Source organism: Aotus nancymaae, unplaced genomic scaffold, assembly GCF_030222135.1.
Source record: "Aotus nancymaae isolate 86718 unplaced genomic scaffold, 86718_ANA_hifiasm-v0.15.2.pri h1tg000022l_1, whole genome shotgun sequence".
In the NCBI taxonomy this organism is placed as follows: Eukaryota; Metazoa; Chordata; class Mammalia; order Primates; family Aotidae; genus Aotus; species Aotus nancymaae.
The window spans coordinates 44,160,849-44,186,584 of NW_026988435.1; the positions used below are offsets into that span (position 1 = coordinate 44,160,849).

The 25,736-nt window shown below is 46.6% G+C and overlaps 1 protein-coding gene across 1 annotated transcript; it reads left to right on the forward strand.

Moving 5' to 3' along the window:
* The first annotated feature begins 630 nt into the window (after positions 1–630).
* On the forward strand, positions 631–25,219 carry MX1 (MX dynamin like GTPase 1). Its single transcript, XM_012445105.3, has 15 exons — positions 631–741; positions 2,547–2,615; positions 3,742–3,867; positions 7,777–7,969; positions 8,956–9,093; positions 11,674–11,828; positions 13,105–13,243; positions 14,160–14,358; positions 16,551–16,629; positions 18,012–18,134; positions 18,505–18,646; positions 19,201–19,359; positions 20,145–20,221; positions 21,553–21,801; positions 24,889–25,219. The coding sequence occupies exons 3-15, from the start codon at positions 3,763–3,765 to the stop codon at positions 25,117–25,119; spliced, it is 1,989 nt and encodes a 662-aa protein (XP_012300528.1). The 5' UTR covers positions 631–741; positions 2,547–2,615; positions 3,742–3,762; the 3' UTR covers positions 25,120–25,219.
* Positions 25,220–25,736: the final 517 nt, after the last annotated feature.

Genomic DNA, 25,736 nt, shown 5'->3' on the forward strand with positions numbered 1-25,736 from the left:
GCGGGTCTCCGAGGGAGGTCTGCGGGGACTCGGGTGCGGGGAGAGTTTCACACCCAGGGCTGCGCGGGCCGGGAGCCACCCGGACGCCGACCACCGCTTTCAGTGGACTTCTGTTTCCTGCGATCGCGCGAAAGCAAACGCAAGTCAGAGCGCGGAGGTCGCTGGGGAGGGCAGGTTCAAGGAGTCCTCGCCGGTCCTGCTGAGTAAAGCGGATTCCGAGCTGGGCCGAGGCGGGATGTGCGCGGAAAGACCCCTGCCCGCTGCTCGCTCTTCGCCCTCCCAGGGGATGCGATGCCTGGGACCTCCCCGGCTGGGCGCGTGGGGCAGAAGCACCCTCGGGGTCCAGCGTAGTTGGCCGGGACCGTGGAGTGGGTGCGGGGGACGAAGGGAGGCGGAACAGTCCCAGGGGTGACAGAAGGAGCCCGGGCACAGCTGAGACCTGCGCCCCCACCCCACCAACACTCCCAGCGATGACTGCCCACCTGGGCAATTGGGATGACCCCAGTTATTTGGTCAAATTTTAAATCACGTTTTTTATTGGAGGCAGGGTCGAGTGATGCTGACCACCCCGCTACCCCCGCCCCCGCGTCAATCCCTAATGGCTCCTAAAATAGCTGCGTCATCTTTCAGCCTTGGACCGGAGTTGCTGGCCAGGAATCGCCCCAGCGTCGCCGCGTACACGCCTCCCGCTGCCTTCCTCGCCCCCTGCCGCCCACCTGCTCACCTAACTCAGGGGCTTTGGTAGGTAGCAGTGCATTTGCGCTAAAGTGCAAGATCTTCTCTCTTTTATTCCTAAAACATTTAAATACTAGTGGGATTTGGGGGAAAAAAACGCTTTCAGAAGAGAATGTGAGTGTCAGTCCTGCAAGAGTTAGTTTGAAAACTAGGCTGGGTCCTGCTGGGGATGTTGGACGCTGCTGCATCTTAGGCATTTCCTAGAAGTGGGCAGTGGGGGTCCTTATTAGGGGTTCTGGGATAGGAAGGGCGCTGAATCATCCCTCCCGTCCCTGCTCCTCTATGGGGTCTGAGCTGAGGTACAAGTCCTGGTCTCAATGATGCCACTTGTCTGGGTGCAGAAAGGCCAACTGAGGCAGCCATAGCCCAGAAGACTGGCACTTCTGAGAGGCAGATGCAGTGATGGTCTTTGATATTGAGCCTGGGATGCCCTGGGCACATGAGGTCTTTCCAAAGGCATGGGAGTGTTGGGGAATAAATCCCAGATTGTCAGGCTCCGTGTAAGTACCTTTTAAAATAAATTGCCTTTTATAACTATCCAACTCCTGCCTTACAAAAGGAATACATTCCTCTCTGTCTTTCCAAATCAAACAAGGATGCCTGCCCTGGAAGGGTATAAACCTGGGGAAGGGAGACCAAAAAGGTGGTTTTAAGTATTGGTGTCAGGGATGTGCTCTTTTTTTTTTTTTGAGACAGAGTCTCGCTCTGTTGCCCAGGCTGGAGTGCAGTGGCGTGATCTCAGATCTCAGCTGACTGCAGCCTCTGCCTCCCAGATTCAAGCGATTCTCCTGCCTTAGCCTCCCAAGTAGCTGGGACTACAGGCATGTGCCACCATGCTTGGCTAATATTTTGTAGTTTTAGTAGAGACGAGGTTTCACCATGTTAACCAGGATGGTCTCAATCTTCAGACCTCGTGATCTGCCCACCTCGACCTCCTAGAGTGTTGGGATTACAGGCGTGAGCCACTGTGCCCAGCCCGGGGATGTGTTCTTTTTTTTTTTTTTTTTTTTTTTGTGACGGAGTTTCGCTCTTGTTACCCAGGCTGGAGTGCAATGGCGCGATCTCGGCTCACCGCAACCTCCGCCTCCTGGGTTCAGGCAATTCTCCTGCCTCAGCCTCCTGAGTAGCTGGGATTACAGGCATGCGCCACCATGCCCAGCTAATTTTTTGTATTTTTAGTAGAGACGGAGTTTCACCATGTTGACCAGGATGGTCTCGATCTCTTGACCTCGTGATCCACCCGCCTCGGCCTCCCAAAGTGCTGGGATTACAGGCGTGAGCCACCACGCCTGGCCTGGGGATGTGTTCTTTAGCCAAGGCAGCATGAACCCGATGCAGGGCTTCCCGACCTTCCTGACTTAGGCGCTTCTGTGAACTCCAGTGTGACAGGAGAAATGGCGTTGGCTCAGGTTGGGATGTGTGCAGCTAGATATGTCACAGAGCTGGGTGACAGGCAGGGGTGATGAGGGGTTTTGTTTTAACAACCTGTCCCTTCAACCCCCGCGGTATTGACAAAGATCACGTGGCTCTCGGGGGTGCCGAATCCTGCGAGGAGAAGCAGGAAGAGCATCCTCACAAATTATTGATCCAGGCAGCAGATCGGCAGCAAAGCTCTGTACTTTGTTCATCTTTCTTAGAGTTAAAATAGTCAAAACTTGGGGAAAGGATCCTGGGAAATCGGAATCAGCTTGAAAGCACACCCCTCCTGCACTTGCACCATTCTCAGCCATGGGACGTACTCTGGGCGGGTGGGTTCTCTCGGGTGTTCGGTGGATTTGGGTCTTACTTGTACACTTTTGCGTGATTTCAAGGTGCAGAACAGCTCTGCGATTCCAGCTAACTTGTTGATTTACTTTTGTTTGAAGGAACCTATATTGGAGGTAAGTTGGTGCATGTTATTTTCTGTAACATTTGAGTCATAAAGATTTTCAGTTACTTTTATCCAAGATCATTAGACACCGTAAAATTTCATGTTTAGGCACTTGTGGTCTTAGAACATTTTAAAAATGAGTTTCAAATATATACATGTGTATTTGTAATGCAGACGAGTATAGGACAGTTAAATGCTTTCAAGAGTAAAATGAATGACATTTTATTTCCCACACTTGTTGGAGGAAAAGAATGAAAATATGAAATTGATGATCAAAAGAAAGAGCATAAAAGATTTAGAGCTCACACATTTTTTAAACTAAAGGTTTGGGTATCAAAGTTCCATAATATTTGGATTCCCTTGGCTATATTGGAAACAGTTCTATAACAATTTTATTTTTAATTGTAAAGTTTTTATTTCTGTTTGTTGTTCTTTTTGAGACAGAGTCTCACCCTGTTGCTCAGGCTAGAATGCAATGGTACGATCTTGTCTCACTGCAACCTCCACCTCCTGGGTTCGAATGATTATCCTGCCTCAGCCTCCCAAGTAGCTGTGACTACAGGCATGCACCACCATGCCCAGCTAATTTTTGTATTTTTAGTAGAGGCAGGGTTTCACTATGTTGGCCAGGCTAAACTTCAAACTCCTGACCTCAGATGACCTCAAACTCCTACCTTGGCCTCCAAAGTGCTGGCATTACAGGCGTGAGCCACCTTGCCCGGCCTTTAAATATAAAGTTTGTATCACAATTGCACCAGAAATTGTATCCTTTGCAACTATTCAAATTTATACTGAAAAGATTTTTTGAAGTTTAACCTAAAATGATGACAGGAGATACCTAGTTTTAGAAAATCTTTTGGGGAGCAGAGGCATATTCTTGAAGCCCCTTGAGCAGGGAGGCAGCATTTGTCTTCATCTGACCTTGACTTTTGTGGGTCCCTCTGCTTCTCTTTCCGTGAGTAAAGAGTCAGTGAGCACACACTGTCCCAGGCACTCTTCTACACTCTGGGGACATCACTATGAACAACTAGTCAGAGTCCCTGCCCCCATGGGCTTCCCTTCTGGTGGTGAGTTTGGTTCTGTGGCTGAATGCACCAGCTTCTTATCTGTTCAATATGCATCTGCTTCATCTTAAGCTTAACTTACAAAGAAGGAAGATGGTTCTTTCCGAAGTGGGAGTCGGAAAAGCTGATCCAGCTGCTGAATCCCACCATCTATTACTCAATGGAGATGCTAATGTGGCCAAGAAAAATCTGGACTCGGTAAGTTGCTCTCTGAAAGTCGTTATCCATGTGATGTGAGCTGTGCCCGTTCAAGGCTGCCTTTTTCTACAGTGGTGCTGCTGCTGCCCAGAGATGCCTGCTCTCTCGCCTCTCCTGGGCCAGGACACAGATCCTGACCCTCTACTTGCCAACTCACAACCAAGTGTAGACTCGCTGTCTTAGCTGACCATGGGTGCAGGTGCTGCTGGGGTCGGGGACACCGGCTGAGCTGTTGATGGGTTCATGTAGGAATTGGCCGAGGCCCTGGGTTCAGGGAGCACTAGGTTTGTTTCTCCTGCCCACATCAAGATTCAGTCTTAAACTATAAACCCTGGGGTATCATTAGGATATTATCTCTGCAGGGAAGCCACGTGGTGCAGTTTTTGCCCAGAATCAAAACATATTTTTGGTGGGAACCAACAGTGGCCCCTGGAAATCAGTCCAGTCTGAGTTCAGTCCCGACCCTGACCCTCTCAGCTGTGTGATCGTGGGTAGTTACTCCTCCCGTTATAAGCCTGGTTGTCCATGTCTAAAATGGGAGTCATAGTCTTCGCTTTATATGGCTGTTGTGAGGAGTAAGTGCAGGGAGTGTCCAGGCAGCCAGAGAGTGCTCGATTTTTTATTACCAGGGATCATTGGTCTGTTTCAGGCTGGCTCCGTTTTCCTAGGCAATGTTAAACATTTTTTCAAACAATATTTTAAAAAGCTGAAGCATGTAGAAAAATAGAGAGGACCCCCAGCTTCCCACCACCTGGATACCACTATTTACATTTTTCTGCATTTCCCTCCCTTGTGCATCTCTTGCCTGGCTGGAAGAGATGTAATTATGTCAGGGTGTGGGGCAGGAGGAACTTCACCTACTCATACTCGCCTGCTTTGGAAGCAGCTTGGCCTTTTCCAGTCAAGGAGAACAGAGTGTGTCTTGTGATCTGGCAGTTCCACTTCTGGGGATAGACTGCGGTTCTCAAAGTATGGCCCCCAGACCAGCCCATCAGCATCACCTGGGAAGTTGATTGAAATGCAAATGATCGGCCTGGCGCGGTGGCTCACACCTATAATCCCAGCACTTTGGGAGGCCAAGGCGGGTGGATCACGAGGTCAAGAGATTGAGACCATCCTGGTCAACATGGTGAAACCCCGTCTCTACTAAAAATACAAAAATTAGCTGGGCATGGTGGCTTAACTATAAACTGAGTGGGGTTTAGTGATGATGTAGTCCCAGCTACTCGGGAGGCTGAGGCAGGAGAATTGCTTGAACCCAGGAGACGGAGGTTGCAGTGAGCCAAGATCGTGCCATTGCACTCCAGCCTGGGTAACGAGAGCAAAACTCCATCTCAAAAAAAAAAAAAAAAAAAAGAAATGCAAATGATCAGCCCCTCCTCCCACTCTCAGGCTTGGTGAATTGGACACTCTAGGGCAGGGCCCACCACCTGTTCTTTACTAGGCTCTCCAGGTGATTCTGCTGCATGCTAGAGTTTGAGAACCATTTGTAAACTCTTGCACATCCCCGCTGGGAGCCACGTGCATAGCAGCACTGTTTAACAGCAAAACCCAGACTCTGTCCACGTGCCCGTCATGGTAGAATGGATACTGGCGTGTGGTACGTTCATGCAGCAGAATTCTATACAGTAGTAAAAATAAACGAACTAGAGTTCCAGGCATCAAAATGTCTGCATCAAATGAACAATGTTGAACCAAAGAATCAAGTCACACAAAATATATACAGAATAATTCCACTTATATAAAATTCCTAAACAGGCAGCAATAAGCAATATACTGTGTGGGAAAAACATACAGGTGGTTAAACTATAAAGAAAAGTGAGGACGTGATGACTGCAAGCCTCAGGACAGAGGGAGCCTCTGGAGGTGAGGCGGTCACAGGAGGGAGGGGACTAGGGAGGTGTGTGCCGTGTCCCAGGTACTAGAAGTGTTTGCATTCTTAACCCAAGTGGTTGGTACGTGCATATTTGCTTCATTTATGATTTATACACTCTTGTAAATGGATAGTATAAAGAAATGAAAACAATTTTAAGGCAAACTAAGACCAAGGCTACCGATTGTATTCGTGCATGCTGCAAGGCTGCGGTTCTTTCTCAGTCAGAGAGCATTTTGCTCCCTGGAACTTGTGGCCAGGTCTAGAGACATCTTGGTTGTCACAGCTCAGGGTGAATAGTGAATAGAGGCCAGGTATTTGGCTAAACTTCCTACAATGCATAGGGCAGCCCCAACAACAAAGAATCATCTGGCCCAGGTATGAATAGCTTCTTGTCCTGATGTAAAGAAACTATTCTAGTAAAAATGTATGTCTACGATGAAGCATGCACAAAAATGGGCATTAAAAAGAAAGAGGTAAAAGATAAAATGATTTTCTTATATTTTCTTACTGGATCCGAATCAGCCCACATTTGGAAAATTGCACCCAGCTGCTGGTAGCAGAGTAGAACGAGCGCGACCTCTTCTGCTTTCTCTGCTTTTATGCGAGACTTCACTGTTTTGATTACTTTAGCTTTATAGTAATTATGGAAATTAGATAATGCTAGTCCTCTGACTTTGTTCTTCTTTTCAAAGTCATTTTGACTATCTAATGATATTTAGATCATTTATATTTAATGTAATTAGGTCGAGAATATCATCTTGTTATTTGTTTTCTGTTTGTCCCATCTGTTCTTTATTTCCCCTTTCCTCTTTTTCTGCCTTCTTTAGGATTAATCAAGTATTTTTTTATGATTCTATCTTGTCTCTTTTGTTGTCTTATTAAATATGACTTAGTGTTTATAGTATATGTCTTTAACTTAATAAGTCAACCTTCAAGTGATAGTCTGTCACTTCACGTATAGTGTAAGAACCCTACAACGGTGTACTTTCATCTCTCTGCTCCCAACCTTCATACTATTTCTGTCATGCATCTTACTTTTACATACGTCACAATACATTGTTATTATTTATGCTCAAATATCCAATTATCTTTTAAATAAAGATAGTAAAGTAATAGGAAAAAGTGTAGTAGTTCCCCCTTCTAGTATAGACTCCTTGTGTGTAGATCCAGATTTCCATTCAGTATCATTTTCCTTCTACAAGAAGAACTTCTTTAGCATTTCCTGTAGTGCAGGTCTGTAATAAGATTGACAGCAGATTTCTCATCTGTGTTCCTCTGCTCATACTATATCACTCTCTGAATACTCCTAACATTTTGTCTTTATTATGGTTTTGAGCAATTTGACCCTCTTATGGCTTGATGAGGTTTATGTTTGCTGTGCTTGATGCTTGTTGATTTTCTGGGATCTTTGGGTTTATGGTTTGGTTTTTTAGACTTATTGAAGTTGGTTGTCTTTAATGGAGTGTATTGGTCCTTCCTCATATTGCTATAAAGAACTGCCTGAAACTGGGTAATTTATAAAGAACAGAGGTTTATTTGATTGACAGTCAGCATGGCTGGGAGGCCTCAGGAAATTTATGATCATGGTAGAAGGCATCTCTACACAGGGCAGCAGGAGAGAGAATGACTGAAGGAGGAACTTGCCAAACATTTATGAAATCATCAGATCTCATGAAAACTCATTATCATGAGAGCAGCATGGGGCAACCTCCCCCACCATCCAATCACCTCCACCTGGTCTCTCCTTTGACATGTAGGGATTATGGGGATTACAATCCAAGATGAGATTTGGGTGGGGACACACAGCATAACCGTACCATGAGCATGATCTGCAGGGCGTGAACATGGGGATTACAATCCAAGATGCGATTTGGGTGGGGACACACAGCGTAACCGTACCATGAGCATGATCTGCAGGGCGTGAACATGGGGATTACAATCCAAGATGCGATTTGGGTGGGGACACATAGCGTAACCGTACCATGAGCATGATCTGCAGGATGTGAACAATCCTCCATTCTTGCTTCCTCCAGGTGGCTGAGAACAACCTGTGCAGCCAGTATGAAGAGAAGGTGCGCCCCTGCATCGACCTCATCGACTCCCTGCGGGCTCTGGGTGTGGAGCAGGACCTGGCCCTGCCAGCCATCGCCGTCATCGGGGACCAGAGCTCAGGCAAGAGCTCTGTGCTGGAGGCGCTGTCGGGAGTCGCCCTTCCCAGAGGCAGTGGTAAGAACTTACATTCTATATTAGTCTGCTCAGGCTGCCATAACAAAATACCACTGACGGGGTGGCTTACACAACAAAAGTTTATTTTCTCACAGTTCTGGAGACTGGAAGTCCAACATCAGGGTTTGGTTTCTCCTGAGGCCTTTCTCCATGGCTTGCAGGTGGCCTCCTTCTCACTGCTCCCCCACACGACCTTCCTTCTGCACGCAAGCATCTCTGCTGTCTCTTCCTCCTCTTCATAAGGGCATCAGTCATAGTGGATTGGGGCCCAACCTAGTGACTTCATTTGACCTTAATTACCTCTTTAAAGCCCTTATCTTCAAATACAGTCCCATTAGGTGTTAGGGATTCGATGTAAGAATTTGGAGAGGACACCATTTTACAACACTATCTCATTATACTTTCTTTTTTTTATTTACATAAGTTGTATGTAATCTACAGTTTGTGGAGGATCTGAATAAATGCATTTGGGTTCCCCAGTTCAGAACTATATCTTTGAGGGCTCAAAGAAAGAGTTCAGGCCTGGGATGGGTCTTGCATGATCTACAGGTCAGGCATGGTACGTAGGATTTGGAAGGAGTTTATATTAGGAGGACAGTGGTAAGTGGCTTGGTGGCAGCCGGATGCCTTCCTAATAGGGGTTAGAGTGTGTATGTTAGGGGGATAATGTAAGTTTGGGGGGTTTCCCAACGTAGCTTGCCACCTGAGCTAATGGCAGACAACTGGGATGAGGCTTTAAGCAGAAAGTGGTGGCTTTCAAGCATTAGTGAGCAAAAACTCACCTGGGTTACATATTCAGAATGGATGTTCTTGAGGACACCCGGACACAGCGTGAGGTCCCGCATATCAGAGGGTAAGACCAGAAAGTTTCCAGTTTTAAATGTCTCCCCAGATGATTGTATAAAAGTTTGAGAAACACAGGCCTAAGACCCTATGTAGGTCTCTTAAGAGCACAGTGGAGCACTGATGTGGGCGTGGCCTCCTAGGGATTGTGACCAGATGCCCGCTGGTGCTGAAACTGAAGAAACTCGTGAATGAAGAAGAGTGGAAAGGCAAGGTCAGTTACCAGGACTTCGAGATTGAGATTTCCAATGCTTCAGAGGTAGAAAAGGAAGTTAATAAAGGTGAGTACCCCGTTTGGGTGCCTGGTCCATCCTTCTGACATGCATGGGGTCTGCTTGTTCCTACTCCCACCTCCCTGGGCCTGTGCTGTTCCCTTAGGACCTTTTCTCCTGCACATCAGGCCCCAGTTCCTTGTACTTCTTCCTTTATCTCATTATGACCAACACGCTGGGATATCAGCATCTGATAGCAATAATTTATTTCTGGCCGGGCATAGTGGCTCTTGCCTGTACTCCCAGGTCTTTGGGTGACTGATATGGGAGGACTGCTTGAGCCGAGGAGTTCGAGACCAGCCAGGGCAACATCGTGAGATCCCATCTCTTAAAAAACAATTAAAAAATAGCCAGGCATGGTGGCATACACCTGTGGGCCTAGCTATTCGGTACTGAGACTGAGGTGGGAGAGTTGCTTGATCCTGGGAGGTTGAGGCTGCAGTGAGCCTTGATCTTGCCACTGCACTCTAGCCTGGCAACAGAGTGATACCCTGTCAAACCAACCAACCAACCAACCAACCATGTATTGCTTATTATGTAAGTATCTAGAATCATGTGATTTTTAAAATGTAAAACTTGTCTCCAAATATGGATGATCTGTCCCTTATTCAAGGACTTCCCTACTTAGATCTGGCAGAAGAGGAGCCAGATGTGGGGGTGAGGGAGCTCCTCTCCCTGTTCCTTTGTACAATGCATTTCACATTGTGGACTACATCATCACTAAACCCCACTCAGAACCAACACCCTTTTCCTAAGAAAGGGGAGTGCCTGTGATTGCATAATCCCAGCTTAGGCTAACTCATGGCAGGCCTCCATAAATGCAAACCACAAAGGTCAATTTGAAGTGTCTGCAAGGGGAAACAACACAGCAGTGTAGACAGGGCAGAGTAGCTGACAGAGCAGCCACTGTGAGAACCATGGTTGTTAACATCTTCCTGTTGACTTACATTTTCTTCTAGCATGTCACATGGTTAAATTTCATTCACACTGGCAGGGTACTGAAGTGACATGAACTGACGCCCAGCAGTAGGAAGGGACGGGTTTAGCTTTTGTAAAGATGGAGCATTAATCACATTTGTTGACTGTTTATAGAAAGATAAATAATGTTATTGACAAACTATGATTTTATATTAGTTAGGGTGACATTGGCTGCCTGCAGCAGAAAACTCAAAATAACTATGTGTGTTAGTCAGCCCTTGCTGTGTAACAAACCCATCTTAAAACTAATAGCTTCACCATTTTCATTTCTCATGATTCAATGGACTGGCTGGGCAGTTCTTCTCTGGGCTGGCTGGGGTGGGGCTGATGGTCCAGGGTGGCCCTTGGCTGGAATGACCAGCTCTTCTGTGATCTCTCACCCTCCAGAAGGCTAAGCTGGACTTCTTAATGTGGTGGGTGGAGGGAGTCCCAGCAGCAAGAGAGGACAAGACACCTTTCAGTCTAACACCTTTCAGTCTCTCCTGGCATTGCATTTTGTAACATCCCCTTAGAGAAAGTCACATGGCCAAGCCCAATTTCAAGAGACAGATTCTCTGTCAGTGGAAGTGACAAAGCTACTCTTAAAGTAGCATGTGTACAGGGATGGAAGGGAATGTGGATGCCATTTGTGCAAGCAAGTTGCTAATGCAGTGGTCTAAACAATGTAGAAGCTGTCTGTCCCTCTCATACAAGTCTGGAGCAGGGCAGACCAGAGCTGACTGGGGGTTCCAGTGTCAGGAACCAAGACTTATGCTTATCCCATTTCTTCACTGGGTGTGGCCTCTGTTTCCAAGGCCCCGCTGTGACTTAGTCAGCAAATCCACTTTCAAGCCAGCCCGACCATGGCAAGGGCATGTCTCTGCTTTTAAACACACTTTCTGTCAGTTGCACATGACATTTTCACATGTCTCATTGGCCAGAACCCGATCTCGTGACCGCATGTCAGGTACATGGATATCGGGGGAACAATTGGTAGACATGTCACATGTTCCACTGTTATTTTCTAAGTTCTAAATTGTTATTTAGAAATAGTTCCACTGTTATTTCCTAAGTCCTACATTCTAGATGTAGAAAAGAGTAAAGTGGTGTTAGCCAACAATTTGATGAAACAAATTCATATCCTAAAATTTTCATTTTTAGGGAGAAAGAAGCCAAATACAATCTCTTGATGGGATGTTAACAGCCAGTGCTGAGCTAAAATACGCACATTTTCCCATATAGTTTTCCAGTTTATATTTTAGAAATTTCCATATATTTGTATTTGTTTTTATTTTGCTTGGTTGCTAATTTCCTGCTGACAGTGATGAGAAGGATGTAGGAATGCTACCAGGAAGAACTCCTTGCCTCTGCCCAGCTTTAGACTGGTCTAAGTGGGTGTCACTCAAGGTGATGTTCTCACAAGGTGTCTCTACACACAGTCCTGGCCACCAGCAGTGAAAATACTGAGTTATCCTTTGAGATCCCTTCAGTCCCAATCACAGAAAATTGAATCCGCTCCAAATATGCTTTTATCCATGACTTGCAGAGAGTAGAAGAGGCTTTCAGAGTATTCACTGCCATGAGATCCTTTAATCTAAGCTCTGTTTGTGCTTGATTCTCCCCCTTCTCTAGCCCAGAACACCATCGCCGGGGAAGGAATGGGAATCAGTCATGAGCTAATCACCTTGGAGATCAGCTCCCGAGATGTCCCAGATCTGACTCTCATAGACCTTCCTGGAATAACCAGAGTGGCTGTGGGCAATCAGCCTGCCGACATCGGGCGTAAGGTCAGATTTCAGACTCTAATACTGTATTAGAGTGACGGTGAGTCCAGGGCTGAGTTGTGGAGAGTTGGTATTTGGAGGTATGAGTGAGGAATTTAGAGAGCCCATTGGTCACCGTCTCCTCTGACGAGTTGGATGGAAGCTTCCTTGGAGAAAGTGAAGCGAACAGGCACAGCTGGAAACGTGTTCTATGTATTTGTTTTGTGTTTTATGCAATGACTCATTTTTGGTTATAGTTACATTCTGCAGCGTATCTAAAATTCTATGTATTAGGAAGGGGTTTTATGTGGGAAGAGAGAACATTAAAAATAAGTATAGCCAGGCACAGTGGCTCACGCCTGTAATCCCAGCACTTTGAGAGGCCGAGGCAGGTGGATCACAAGATCAAGAGATCAAGACCATCTTGGCCAACATGGTGAAACCCCATCTCTACTAAAAATATTTTAAAAATTAGCTGGGTGTGGTGGTGTGCGCCTGTAGTCCCAGCTACTCGGGAGGCTGAGGCAGGACAATTGCTTGAAACCGGAAAACGGAAGTTGCAGTGAGCCGGGATCACGCCACTGCACTCCAGCCTGGCAATAGACTCAGTCTCAAAAAATAAAAAAAAATTTAAAAATAAGTATAATGGGCCACACACAGTGGCTCATTCCTATAATCCCAGCACTTTGGGAGGCTGAGGCAGGAGGATTGCTTGAGCCCAAGAGTTTGACACAAGCCTGAACAACATAGTGAGACACCCTTCTCTATAAAAGAAAGGTTAAAAAATTAACCATGTATGGTGGTGTGCACCTGTAGTCTCAGCTACTGGGAGGATTGCTTGAGCCAGGGAGGCTGTGAGGAGCCATGATTGTGCCACTGCACTCCAGCCTGGACAGCAGAGGAAGAACCTGAAAAAAAGAAAAGAAAGAAAGAGGAATGATATTTGAGTATCAGTGAATCTCACTTTACAGATTAATGGTTTAGGGGTCAAGCAGGTTTTTTTGGCCATTGTTTTTCATTGTGACCATCAGACCTGAGGTCTTAGGGGATAATTAACCAAAACCTCATAGTTTTCCCTGAGCCTAGAGCTCTGTTTCTGCTGCAGATACTTATTTTCTCATAATTCCAGCTTGGGAGGTACCTCCAGGGTAGGGTTTATTGGTTCACTTCTCCAAAGTTACTTCTTTTGGGGGAAATACCCCTGGGACTCTTAGGGCCTAAAGCAAGCACAAGGTCAGAACCTGTCTCACTTGTCACTTGCCTTTGCCATACTCACGAGTCACCTCCCATTTCCTTACAGATCAAGGCGCTCATCAAGAAGTACATCCAGAGACAGGAGACGATCAGCCTGGTGGTGGTCCCCAGTAACGTGGACATTGCCACCACAGAGGCGCTGAGCATGGCCCAGGAGGTGGACCCCGATGGGGACAGGACCATCGGTGAGAGTGGGGGAGCCTGCATGTGGTGGGTGGCCTGCCAGTGGGGAAGCGTCCCTCAAGTCTCCACGGGCATTGCTGCATTGCTTGGTGGGGACCTGCCCCCACTAAGACCTGCTAAGGGGCAGGTTTGGCGCCCACCAAGGCCAAGTGAAATGAGCTACTTTTGACTCTCGTTGACTAGGTTGCCTTGTAACCCTTATCTATGTGCTCAGAAAGGCACATTGGGCTCAGAAGCAGAGCAAACTCAGGAAGCAAATGGTATTCAGAAAGAATGCATTTGAGGTCGGAGCAACACAAATGTCCATAACTAAAGGGACAAACAGAATGTGGTGAAGGAGGTGGGAAGGGAAGGAAGGAAGCAAAGAAGGGAAGGAAGGAAAGAAGGGAAGGGAAGGAAGGAAGGGAAGGAAAGAAAGAAGGGAGGGAAGGAAAAGAAGAGAGGGAAGGAAAAAGGGAAGGGAAGGAAGGAAAGAAGGGAAGGAAGGAAAGAAGGGAAGGAGGGAAAGGAAGGGAAGGAGGGAAAGGAAGGGAAGGAGGGAAAGGAAGGGAAGGAGGGAAAGGAAGGGAAGGAAGGAAAGAAGGGAAGGAAGGAAAGGAAGGGAGGAAGGAAGATATTTGAGTATCAGTAAATCTGACTTTACAGATTCAAGATTTAGGGGTCAAGTGTGTTTTCACAGGGCAGAGGAGCTTGAGGAGAGCCACATGCTGTTCTGAGGGGCACCCCTGCCTTCATGCGGCTTGCCCTGGATTTCTTTCCTGCAGTGGGACTCCACTGGCCCCATGAATCTGCGGAGGCCATGGGCTACCCTCAAGCAAAGGGGGAGGAAATGCTGGGAGGCTGGGGCGTGAGCAGTTGTTCATTCACCTCTGCCTTGTGACTGGGCACGTTGTCTCACCAAAAACATCTGGCTTGCAGGAATCTTGACGAAGCCTGATCTGGTGGACAAAGGAACTGAAGACAAGGTTGTGGACGTGGTGCGGAACCTGGTGTTCCACCTGAAGAAGGGCTACATGATCGTCAAGTGCCGGGGCCAGCAGGAGATCCAGGACCAGCTGAGCCTGTCCGAAGCCCTGGAGAGAGAGAAGGTCTTCTTTGAGGACCACCCATATTTCAGGTGCGCTCGCCTGGGTTTCATCACGGATCAGTGCAAGCCCAGGAAGTCAGTCCTCCCTGGGGAAAGTGGCGGCCACCCCACAGATGCATGGAGTGTGCGTGCGACTATGCTTGTTCCCCAGCAAGGTCTATGGAATTCAGCTGGAAGAACAGAAAGGGGATTACAAAATATTGGAAAAAAAAAACAAACCCTAAAAACCAATCAAAATAGGGAGCGAACAATGTACAATAATTTAAATAGCATGGTGCTGGAACTATATTTTATAAAAACATAAATAGAAAAGAATAGAAAAAAAGTAGAAAGCGCAGAAATAGACTCCGATATGTATGTTTGATACATGATAAACATGGCATTTCAAACAAAATGATGAACTGTATCAGCTTGATTATCAATTAATAGTGTTGGGATTATTATTATTATTATTATTATTATTTTGAGAGTTTTGCTCTTGTTGCCCAGGCTGGAGTGCAATGACATGATCTTCGCTCACCGCAACCTCCACCTCCTGGGGTTTAACTGATTCTCCTGCCTCAGCCTCCCGAGTAGCTGGGATTACAGGCATGCACCACCATGCCTAGCTAATTTTTGTATTTTTAGTAGAGATGGGGTTTCTCCATGTTGGTAAGGCTGGTCTTGAACTCCCGACCTCAGGTGATCCGCCCACCTTAGCCTCCCAAAGTATTGGGATTACAGTCGTCAGCCACCACCCCTGGAGGGATACTTATTTAATATTTGGGAAAAAATTCAAATACTGCTCTTACTTACCTCATTATACCAAAATAGTTGAAGTTTAAAGTTAAATTTTACCCCATTATACCAAAATAGTTGAAATTTAAAGTTAAATGTGAAAAAAAAGCACTAAGCATCCCAGAAGAAAAGGTTGGTGAATAGTTTATAAGATCTTTCTATCCCTCCTGCCCAAAGTGAAATTTTTTAAAAGGAAAAGACTGATAAATTGGTAAGATTTAAAATAATGAGATTATGTAGAATTGTAAACATTCTTGTACTCAATTCTCCCAGAAGCCTACAGAGAGGCATTACTCAGAATTCTAGGAACATCAAACAGAAATTTCCATGCCCTTCTGCACGTTCACAATAGCCAGAAGGTGAGGTGACTCGGTGTCCATGGACAGATGGATGCAGAGAGCAAGGCAACATAAGATGGAATACCATTCAGCCTTAGAAAGGAAGGACATTCCAGCACAGGCTACGACGCGGATGAAGCTTGGGAACATCATACTCAGTGAAAGAACCCAGTCGTAAGAGGACGGATGCTGTCTGATTCCACTTATCTGAGGTCCTTGGAGTAGTCAGATTCATAGAGACAGAAAGAATGGTGGGTGCCAGGGCCTGGGGGAGAGAGAATGGGGAGGTAGTGTTTACCGGGCCATTGTTTCAGTTTGGGAATATGAAAAGCTCTAAAGATGGATGGTGGTGATGGTTTCAGAATAGTGCGAATGTAGTTAAGGCCGCTGAAGTGTACACTTAAAAATGGTTAAAATGGTCAGTTTTATGCTGGATGTATTTTACCACACAACTTTTAAAAATGGACATAGAAACTGAAGCTTAGGTATGAGTATACTGTCACAAAAAGGCACAGAAACTCATGCTTCTCTGCTGCCTATATCCTAAAATGTCCTGTGAAGTGTGGGCAACCTTGTAATAACTTGCTGTGAGCACAAATTTGGATCGAGTGACAAGACGTTTGGCTTCCATCCTCCAGGCAGCCCATGGTTTAAGTTCTTATCTCAGGCAAGGTCGTGTCTCCTCTGTTCAGTGATACTCCACGCATGTATATAAATATGCTTCAGTGTATTCGTATGAAGACTGTGCCTGTGTCCATTATGATTACTCACACGTATTACACATGGAAGGGGGTATGTGTTATAAAACGTATCTATACATGTTTGTATATTTCTGTGATGACCCATTCTATAGTCAGATATTATGAGACACATTTATTATATCAGCTGGAAGGGCTCATTCTATATAATTGATGAAATATCCTAGGTTGCTAAGTTCAGCCATAATCCTGTTCAATCCAATTCTGAGTATTTGTTGGGTACCAATTACAAGATGTTCCATCCAGTGGTAAGCAACTGAAATTTGCCTTGACTTTCCCCAACAGCAGAAGGCAGACGTGCGTGTTCTGGCTACATCAAGGTGGAAATCGATCTTGTGTTCTCTTCTAGGGATCTGCTGGAGGAAGGAAAGGCCACGGTTCCCTGCCTGGCAGAAAAGCTTACCAGCGAGCTCATCACACACATCTGTGTAAGCACAGGCAGAGCTGTGGGTTCTCTCAAAAGAATACTACGAACACAGAGCTGAACCTTGCGGCTTCTTAAACATTACTGTACACACAGATCTTCTGAGGATCTTAAGATGCAGATCAGATTCTGTGGGTCTGGAGTGGGGCCTAAAATTCTGCATTTCCAGAGAGCCCCCAGGTGACACGGATATTGCTTTTCAGGGGACCACAGTCTAGGGGCTGCTGATAGACTATATCTACTTGGCCAAAATAAAAAATTAAAATCTTATGCACATGCTACTAACTCTTCCTTTCTCATTGCCAACCACTATTCATAGCGTCTTAGTCATTGTAATGAGCATATCTTTTAACTTCTAAAAGCTTTGTAAAATCTCTCTGTAGTGGTTCTTTTTAAAATCTGCCTGAATGAAGTCTCTTCCTTTTTCAATTTTTTTTTTTTTTTTGAGACAGAGTCTCTCTCTGTTGCCCAGGCTGCAGTACAGTTGGGTAGGCTGGCCTTTTTCAAATTTTCAACTCAGCACCAGAGGGCAAGGTCTTCCATGCAGTCCCCAGGAATGCAGGTGCAGAACGGGGTTGTTTCCAGATGACCATGATGAGCGCAGAGCTCTATGGGGTCCCACTTTATGCAGAAAGAGGATGCATCTTTATTAGATTCCCCATCTCCAGCAAGCCCATGGGGACTGATTTTTTGCCTCTGCACTAAGTCAGCCTCATAGGTTCACGTTCGCGTTTTCTTACCTTGCGGCTGAGCCAGGCTCCATTGCTGCCTTCTTCTTGAGCCCCTGCGTGGCCACCGTTACTGGGGTTGGCCTCTGAGTGCCCCTCACTAACTTGTCAGCCCACCGATACATTTAAACGTGTGGCTTTCACATGTCAGCCGGCATTTTTAGATGTTTGCCGCGGAAGGGCGAGCCAGCATGTGGCGTCAACAGTATTGTTAGAAACATGTCTCTGATCACTTTTTATTGATTGCAAACAACGTAAAAATTGTTGATTCTCAAATTGCTCCAAAAGCCGCTTTTTCAGAACTTACTAAACAAGTGAATCTCTCCAGCGTCCCTACGGAGAGTTAACCTAATACAACCACAGGAGGAACTACCCTGGGGTCACCCTTCCGGGGCCTGGGACCCACACACAGTGGGTGCCTCAGTGCTGCTCATGAGGCTGCGGTCACAGGAGTGGGGAAGGGGGGAGACCTGGGCAGAAAACAGTGCCCCTAGCATGTGCCCCCTCCCCACACCCGGCTCTGGAAAAGCTTCCTTTTAGAGGAAGCCGGGAAGTCAAATGGCCCACGCAGCTCCTCTGCAGAGGGAGGCCCAGGACCTCCCTTTCCTTCCCTGTTGATCTTTACACATTCCCATTATTTTCTCTCCATTTTCCTCAGAAATCTCTGCCCCTGTTAGAAAATCAAATCAAGGAGAGTCACCAGAAAATAACAGAGGAGCTACAGAAGTATGGTGTGGACATACCGGAAGATGAAAATGAAAAAATGTTCTTCCTGATAGACGTGAGTGTTGCCAGCAGCATCAAGCCGGAGAAGCAGATGTCGGGGTCAAAAAAGGGGCCCTGGGCCTTCCGCACTTCCTTCTTTACTCCCCCAAGGCCGATCCAAAGACACTCGGGGAGGCCAGGGCTGAGGGAGGCAGGGCAGGGAGTGGGGTGTGGGGTGGAGTCAGCAGCATGGTCCAGATCCCTAAGGCACCTACGGGTGGGATTGGACTTTCTGGTGCCAAAACCTTTTCTTCCCCCTCATCTACAGTGGCCCATAAGGAAGCAAAGAATGACTCCCCACCCTCCACATAGGCACGGCCCCCAAACGATCTCGACACTCGTGTTGGCAGTCTCTCCACTTATACTCACGTTTTTCTTCTTGACAGAAAATCAATGCCTTTAATCAGGACATCACTGCTTTCCTTCAAGGGGAGGAAACTGTAAGGGAGGAAGACAGCCGGCTGTTTACCAAACTTCGAAATGAGTTCCGCAAATGGAGTGTAGTCATTGAAAACAATTTTAAAGAAAGTGAGTATCTTAGTCCCTTCTTTGGGCTGCTACAACCAAATGCCCGAGACTGGGTAATTTACAAACAGTGGAAACTGACGGCCACATACTGCGTGATTCCACTGATGGAAAATGGCTGGAATGGGCAAATCCAGACGGGTAGAAAGCAGAATAGTGGCTGCCAGTGGCTGGGGACAGAAAAGTGGGACGTGGCTGCTGACGAGTGTGGGGTTTGGAAGTTACATCTGTGGATGGTTGCACAACTTTGTGAATATAAGAATGGATCTTATTTGAAGTTTCTGCATGTATAGATGTGTGGCATTGTACCTGGCTCTACACTCTCCTTGATGACTAAGGAAAATTATCTTGAGGTCTGGTGTGTGTGCGTGTGTGTGTGTGTGTGTGTGTGCGTGCGTGCGCATGCGCAATTCCTGAATATTTTCAGTTTCCCAGTTAGATTTGATTTCATATCATTTCTTCTTGCCATTTATATTTTCAGAAAATCTAGAATGGTATTGTGTTTAGAAAAACTATTTTTGTAAAATAATTTGAAGTCATTTTTCTTCCTGCTGTAGGCCATGAAATTATGAGTAGAAAAATCCAGAAATTTGAAAATCAGTATCGTGGTAGAGAGCTGCCAGGATTTGTGAATTACAAGACATTTGAGACCATCGTAAAACAGCAAATCAAGGCGCTGGAAGAGCCGGCCGTGGATATGCTACACACCGTGACGGGTGAGTGCTCGGTTCGCTTCTGGGCATTGATTTCTAAGGAAGGGAAAGGTTGGAACCAAAGCAGCCAGCACCAAACTTGAGCACTTTCCTCCTGGGGTGAGGCGCATCCCACGCCAACAAGCAAATCTCTGGTTCTCCAGGTGCCAACTTGGTGTACAACAATTCAGTTCCCACACTAACTACCCTGAGTCAGTGCGGACCCCGTAGCTTAAGGGCTCAGTCCCATAAGACTGTCCCCAACTACAGGTGCCAATCACAAGTCCCAGACCTCCCATACTTCTGATGGACTGTCTATAAATCAAGGTTCTTATGACCCATTCCTTAGGTCAACCGAGAACTCTGGAATACACTTTACTGACATTTACCGGTCTATTTTTATTAAATATTTTTTAATCTAAATAAGAGCTTGTTCTTGGATTTTTTTCATATGGATAATGTAGACATTCAAATTCCATTGATATATTTAAGAGTGATTTGACATACTGAGTCGTATTATAAAATATTAATATTTATAATTTAACAGAAATTACATTCTTTGCAACTATTTAGAATAAAAAGTTTAAATGTCAAATAAATGTATGCCAGGGATAATTTGCTTTTAAGATTCTTCCATCAAGTTATTAAGCAAAAAGAGCATGCCTTCCTTTTTCATGGTAAAGAGACGAAGGAAGGGAAGGGAGAGAGGGGAAAATTTATTTCATACCATTTTTCCTCATAGGTTTTGCATCTTAGGAAGAGTACAAATGATCCCACTAATACTGAACTATTTTTCTCTCTTTGATTAGATATGGTCCGGCTCGCTTTCACAGATGTTTCGATAAAAAATTTTGACGAATTTTTTAACCTCCACAGAACTGCGAAGGTAAAACCAACCATGTGTTATTTAAATAATAATAATAATAATAAGCTTGACACTAGAAAACATATTTCTTGGATTAGAATGATTTCAACTTCATTGTATACATTTAGAGCAGCAAATAACAGCGCCCTCTACTGCATCTTCCGATGTTACCAGTGATCTGGTTAAAAGCGATAAAGGAGAGAGCGCTTAAACTCATGGAATAAGAGATCCACAGTTCGTGGAGAAGATTATCACATCTGAGGGCAGTGGCTCCAAATCCAGAAACTCACTGAGGAAGTTGCATGTAAAAATAGAATCTTTCTGGCCTAGGTGGGCACGGTGAGCCTGTAATCCCAGCACTTTGGGAGTCTAAGGCCGGTGGATCACTTAAAGCCAGGAGTTCGAGACCAGCCTGGCCAACATGGCAAAACCCCGTCTCTACTAAAAATACAAAAATTAGCTGGGTGTGGTGGCGCATGCATGTAGTCCCAGCTGCTTGGAAGGCTGACACTTGAGAATTGATTGAGCCCAGGAAGCAGAGGTTGCAGTGAGCCGAGATTGCACCACTGCACTCTATCCTAGGTGACAGACCCAGACTTTGTCTCAAAAAAAAATCGAATTTTTCTATCCAGAGTGAAGAAAGAGCATACAGGAAATAAGCCTGGAGGACAGGTTGGGCCAAGAGACCAGACTTAGCCACTCTTAGAAACAGGGACCCCAGCCCAGATGGGGAGCCTGGCCCTGTCATTCACCAGCTGGAGGCTTTGGGATGTGCTGCTTCCAGCCTGTGCCTCTGGCTTCTCATTCATAAGATGAGACTAATAAGGCCTTCCTCAGAAGGTCGAGATGGATGTGGAGGAAGATGTTCAGGATGCACCTGCCACTGTGCACCGCGGCCCTCGTCAAGGCCTGGAGGGTCCAGGGGTGAAGTTTCTCCTCCCGGGTTTTGTCACCTAGTTTCTCTAAACCCCAGGAACATAAAACAAAATTTGTCTGACTTAAACCTGGCCCTCCTGCTCATCCCTGTGGATTTTCTGATGGTTGTGACAATCCTTGCCATCAGATATAAAAGCCCCTAAAAGAGAAAAGAAGAAGCTGAGTTATGGGGCCTGAAAGCAGAGCTCATGCAGGTCCCCAGGCCCCAGGATGGGGGTCTGGCCCATCTGTAACTCAAGCTTCCCCAGAAGTTCTGACCCTCAGCCAGGACTAGAAACCCACCTTAGATACACCAGGGCACGGCCCAGAGGGCTATTACTGGGTCACCTGATATTTACAGACTTCTTACCTACTTTCCTGTGACTTGGGAATTTGTGTCTTGGGGGAAACTGAGTTGTGTCTTTCTTTTACCGTAGTCCAAAATCGAAGACATTAGAGCAGAACAAGAGAGAGAAGGTGAGAAGCAGATCCGCCTCCACTTCCAGATGGAGCAGATTGTCTACTGCCAGGACCAGGTGTACAGGAGTGCATTGCAGAAGGTCAGAGAGAATGAGCTGGAAGAAGAAAAGAAGTCTAAGAAATCCTGCTTTACCATGATTGTTGAGCACTTCTCAGCAGAGTCTTCCATGGAGGAGATCTTTCAGCACCTGATGGCCTATCACCAGGTACGTCTTCTCGGGGCTCAGGATGGCAGCTTCCATTCCGTGCCTTTTCTTCTGAATGCCTCTCTCTTCAGTCTTGCTGTCTCTGTAGATGGCATTGGTCAGCTCTGTCGTTCCCTTCTTGTTAGCCTCCTATATTAGTCCATTTTCACACTGCTGATAAAGACATACCTGAGACTGGGCAATTTACAAAAGAAAGAGGTTTAATGGACTCACAGTTCCACGTGGCTGGGGAGGCCTCACCATCATGGCAGAGGCAAAAGGCACTTTTTACATGGCGGCAGTGGCAAGAGAGAGAATGAGAGCCAAGCAAAATGTGTTTCCCCTTATCAGACCACCAGATCTTATGAGACTTATTCACTACCACAAGAATGGTATGGGAGAATCTGCCCCCGTGATTCAGTTACCTCCCATGGGGTTCCTCTCACAACATGTGGGAATTATGGGAGTGCAATTCAAGATGAGATTTGGGTGGGGACACAGCCAAACCCTATCACCTCCATAGAAGTAGTTCAACCTCAGACAGACAGACAGGTGGTGGCTTCGGGCCACTGACACCTGGGTCTGAACCTCCGCTCTCTTTGCAAAATGGAGTCTCCTCAGAGATTCTAATGCATATTACAGATGAGTGTGGATGATATTAATGGATTGCTAATGGAAAAACCAAACTCTGCTAAAATATTTTAAAGAAGTTTATTCTGAACCAGATACAAGGGACTCTGGCTCCAGGAACAGTCTCAAGAGGTCCTGAAGAAGTGTGCCTGAGGCTGGCAGGGTGCAGTTTGGTTGTATACATTTTAGGGAGGCAGGAATTGTAGGTAAAATCATAAATCAATACAGGGGAGGTGTGCTTGTCCTCCCTAAAGAGGCAGGACACCTTGAAGGAGGGGAGCTTCCCAGTCCTAGGTGGGTTCAGAGACTTTTCTGGCTGGCCATTGGTGGAAAGAGTTCAGCTTCGTCTACAGACTTGACATCAGTAGAAAGAAATACCTGAGTTAAGGGCAGTTTTAGAGGCCAAAGTCACATAGATGAAGACTCCAGGTACCAGCCTTCAGAGAGAATGGATGGGAAATCTTTCTTCTCAGGCCTTAGAGGTAGCAGGCGCTCACTGCATCTCACCTAGATTCAGGGAAGGTCTAGAAGGGGGGACGTCTGAGTGCATTAGTGGAGATTCTCTACGGGTGCAAATTTCCCCCAACAACGCATGGCGGGGCCATTTCAATCTGTTGGTCCTGTAACAGCCATTTAAAAATATGTCCAAAAAACATATTTTTAGGTAAAATATTTTTATTTCCTTTAGGGCCTGCTATTTGTCTTGTGATACTATTGTTATAAATAAAATTTTGATGCCACAAAAATAGCACTTGAAGATAAGTCCTCTCAGCAAGGCAGTTTATTCTATAGAAGGTGCGGCTCATGGAGGGAGCAGTGGTGGCCGCACGCTTGGACAAGGCGGGAGGGGCACTTATGCCTGACAGGGGTCGCCCCTACTGCTGTGTCGTTCCCCTATTGGCTAGGGTTAGACCGCACAAGCTAGACTAATCCGGACTGGCTATTTTAAAGAGAGCAGGGGCCCGAGCTGGAGTGGTAGGGTGGGTGTTTTGGCGGGAAGGACTGTTATGGGCGGGTCAGAGCAGGTAGCCAGGGGTGACCTAGGTCAAAGCAGGTGACCGGAGCAGGTGACCAGGATGAGTCAGGATGGAGCCGGGGACCAGGGGAACAGATGTGAACTACTGATTAGAACCGGTGGAGAAGGTTGTTTACCGGAATTACAAGGAAGTTAAACTTTAAAATAGAGAATTAAAGAATAACAGAGCTGAACATATTGACACAGTGATTCTTTGAAGAGAAACTTGGGGTTCACAATAACACTATATCAGAGCCGGGTTGGAAAATAAGCCACTTTATTCTGAGTTCATGAAATCCCACCTAAGGAGATTTTCTGGTTGGTAGGGCATGTGTGACTTAACGCCTGCCTTGCATGACTTTATAATGTGGTATCTTACTGCCATGGAGTCTTTTTTTGCCAGTCTTATGATCTCAGTTTCAACCTAAACTCCAAAAGGGCCTGAAGGGCCTGGCTTCTCTTCCTATTTTGGCCAGGAATTCAGATTTTCAGGTTTCTCTGAGGTCCACTTGACCAGGAGGGGGTCTGTTGAGTTGGTTGGGAGGCATAGGTTTTTATTTTTGGTTTCCAAGTTCCTTAGTGCAGCATTGGAATGCAACGGTAGCTGACTAAACGGAAGCCATCTCAGACACATACTTTGATGCTGCACGTTTCAGATAACGTGAAGTACGATCTAATTCATCCTGGGGAAGGAGGCAGTGAACACAGGCACAGCTCAGGGAGAGCCCTGGGGACGTGTGGAAACCTGAGGAGGTGAAGCAAATTGGAAGCTCTTGGTTTATCAGATGTCTCCATTGCTCCACTCCTGGGATGCTTGAAAGCAGTGCTTCTCAGACTCCACCCAGCGCAGGGTCTCCTGGGGATCTTGTTGAAATGCAGGTGCTGATTGCAGGTGAGGCTGAGATTATGCTTTTTATTTTTTTTTATTTTTTTTGAGACTGAGTCTCACTCTATTGCCCTGTACTTCTCAGACTGAAGTACAGTGGCGCGATCTCAGCTCACTGCAACATCCGCCTCCTGGGTTCAAGCAATTCCCTGCCTCAGCCTCCGAAGTACCTGGGATTACAGGAGTCCACCACCACGCCCAGCTAATTTTTGTATTTTTAGTAGAGATGGGGTTTTGCCACGTTGGCCAGGCTGCTCTGGAAATGCAGTTTTTACACTGTCTGCCCGCTTACCTTTAGAGCATGTTTTGCCCCCTTCCATCAGAGGTACCCATTTAATGGTCAGGAAACACTAGGGAATATGACTCATAGCCGGGACATTCTCTGCACGGTGCCTAGTTCCTCTCTGCCCCAGCATGGAGGACATTGATGAGTTTGAAACCCTTGCCCTGTGAGGGTCTCCCTCATTGAGAATCTGAATCCCCTGATGTGCACATGTGAGGTCCGAGGCCCCTCCTCACGCTGTCCCCTCCTCACGCCGTCCCCTCCACCCTCTGGTGAACTGTTCTTGCCTTCCAGGAGGCCAGCAAGCGCATCTCCAGCCACATCCCTTTGATCATCCAGTTCTTTGTGCTCCAGACATACGGCCAGCAGCTTCAGAAGGCCATGCTGCAGCTCCTACAGGACAAGGACACCTACAGCTGGCTTCTGAAGGAGCGGAGCGACACCAGCGACAAGCGCAAGTTCCTGAAGGAGCGGCTTGCACGGCTGACGCAGGCACGGCGCCGGCTCGCCCAGTTCCCTGGTTAACCGAGCTCTTGGTCCAGCCCGTAGACATGCACTCACACCGTCTGCCCCTGTGCGCACGTAGTCACAGGACAGACTGTACCTGAGTGCTCAGTAGCCAGACTTGATTGTCACAGTCTCTGCTTACCTCCTAGCCCCTGGTGATTTAGTAAGAAGCTGTGAGAGAAGTTTGCTTTCCAGCATGAAGACAAAGCCCCGCCCTCAGATGCACCTGAATTGGACGGGGTGAAGGATGCTGTCTTCGCACTGGGAAAGGGATTTGCACCCTCAGAATCACTCTGTCTTGCAGCTCTCCCCTTCTCTGTATTCTTCTCAAACTTCTGTGTGCTGAGCATCACAGAAGCTTATTTCCTGGTTTTTGTAACGTCCCTTCACAAAGCCAGTGTTTTAGGAGCAGGAGTGTCGTGTGCGTGAGTCCTGTCGAAGCCCTGCCCCCTCCGTTTATAATAAACTAATTTCTAGTGGACACTGCTCTGCCTTGTTTTGTATTTTGGGAAGAAGCCTGAAAATAGCAGCAGGTAGGACTCAGTGGAGCAGTCAGTGCTGAAGCTGCCTTCTGCGGCAGGGCAGGTAGGAATGAGCGAAAGGACAGGGTCTGGTGATTTCCTAGAAACTGGAGG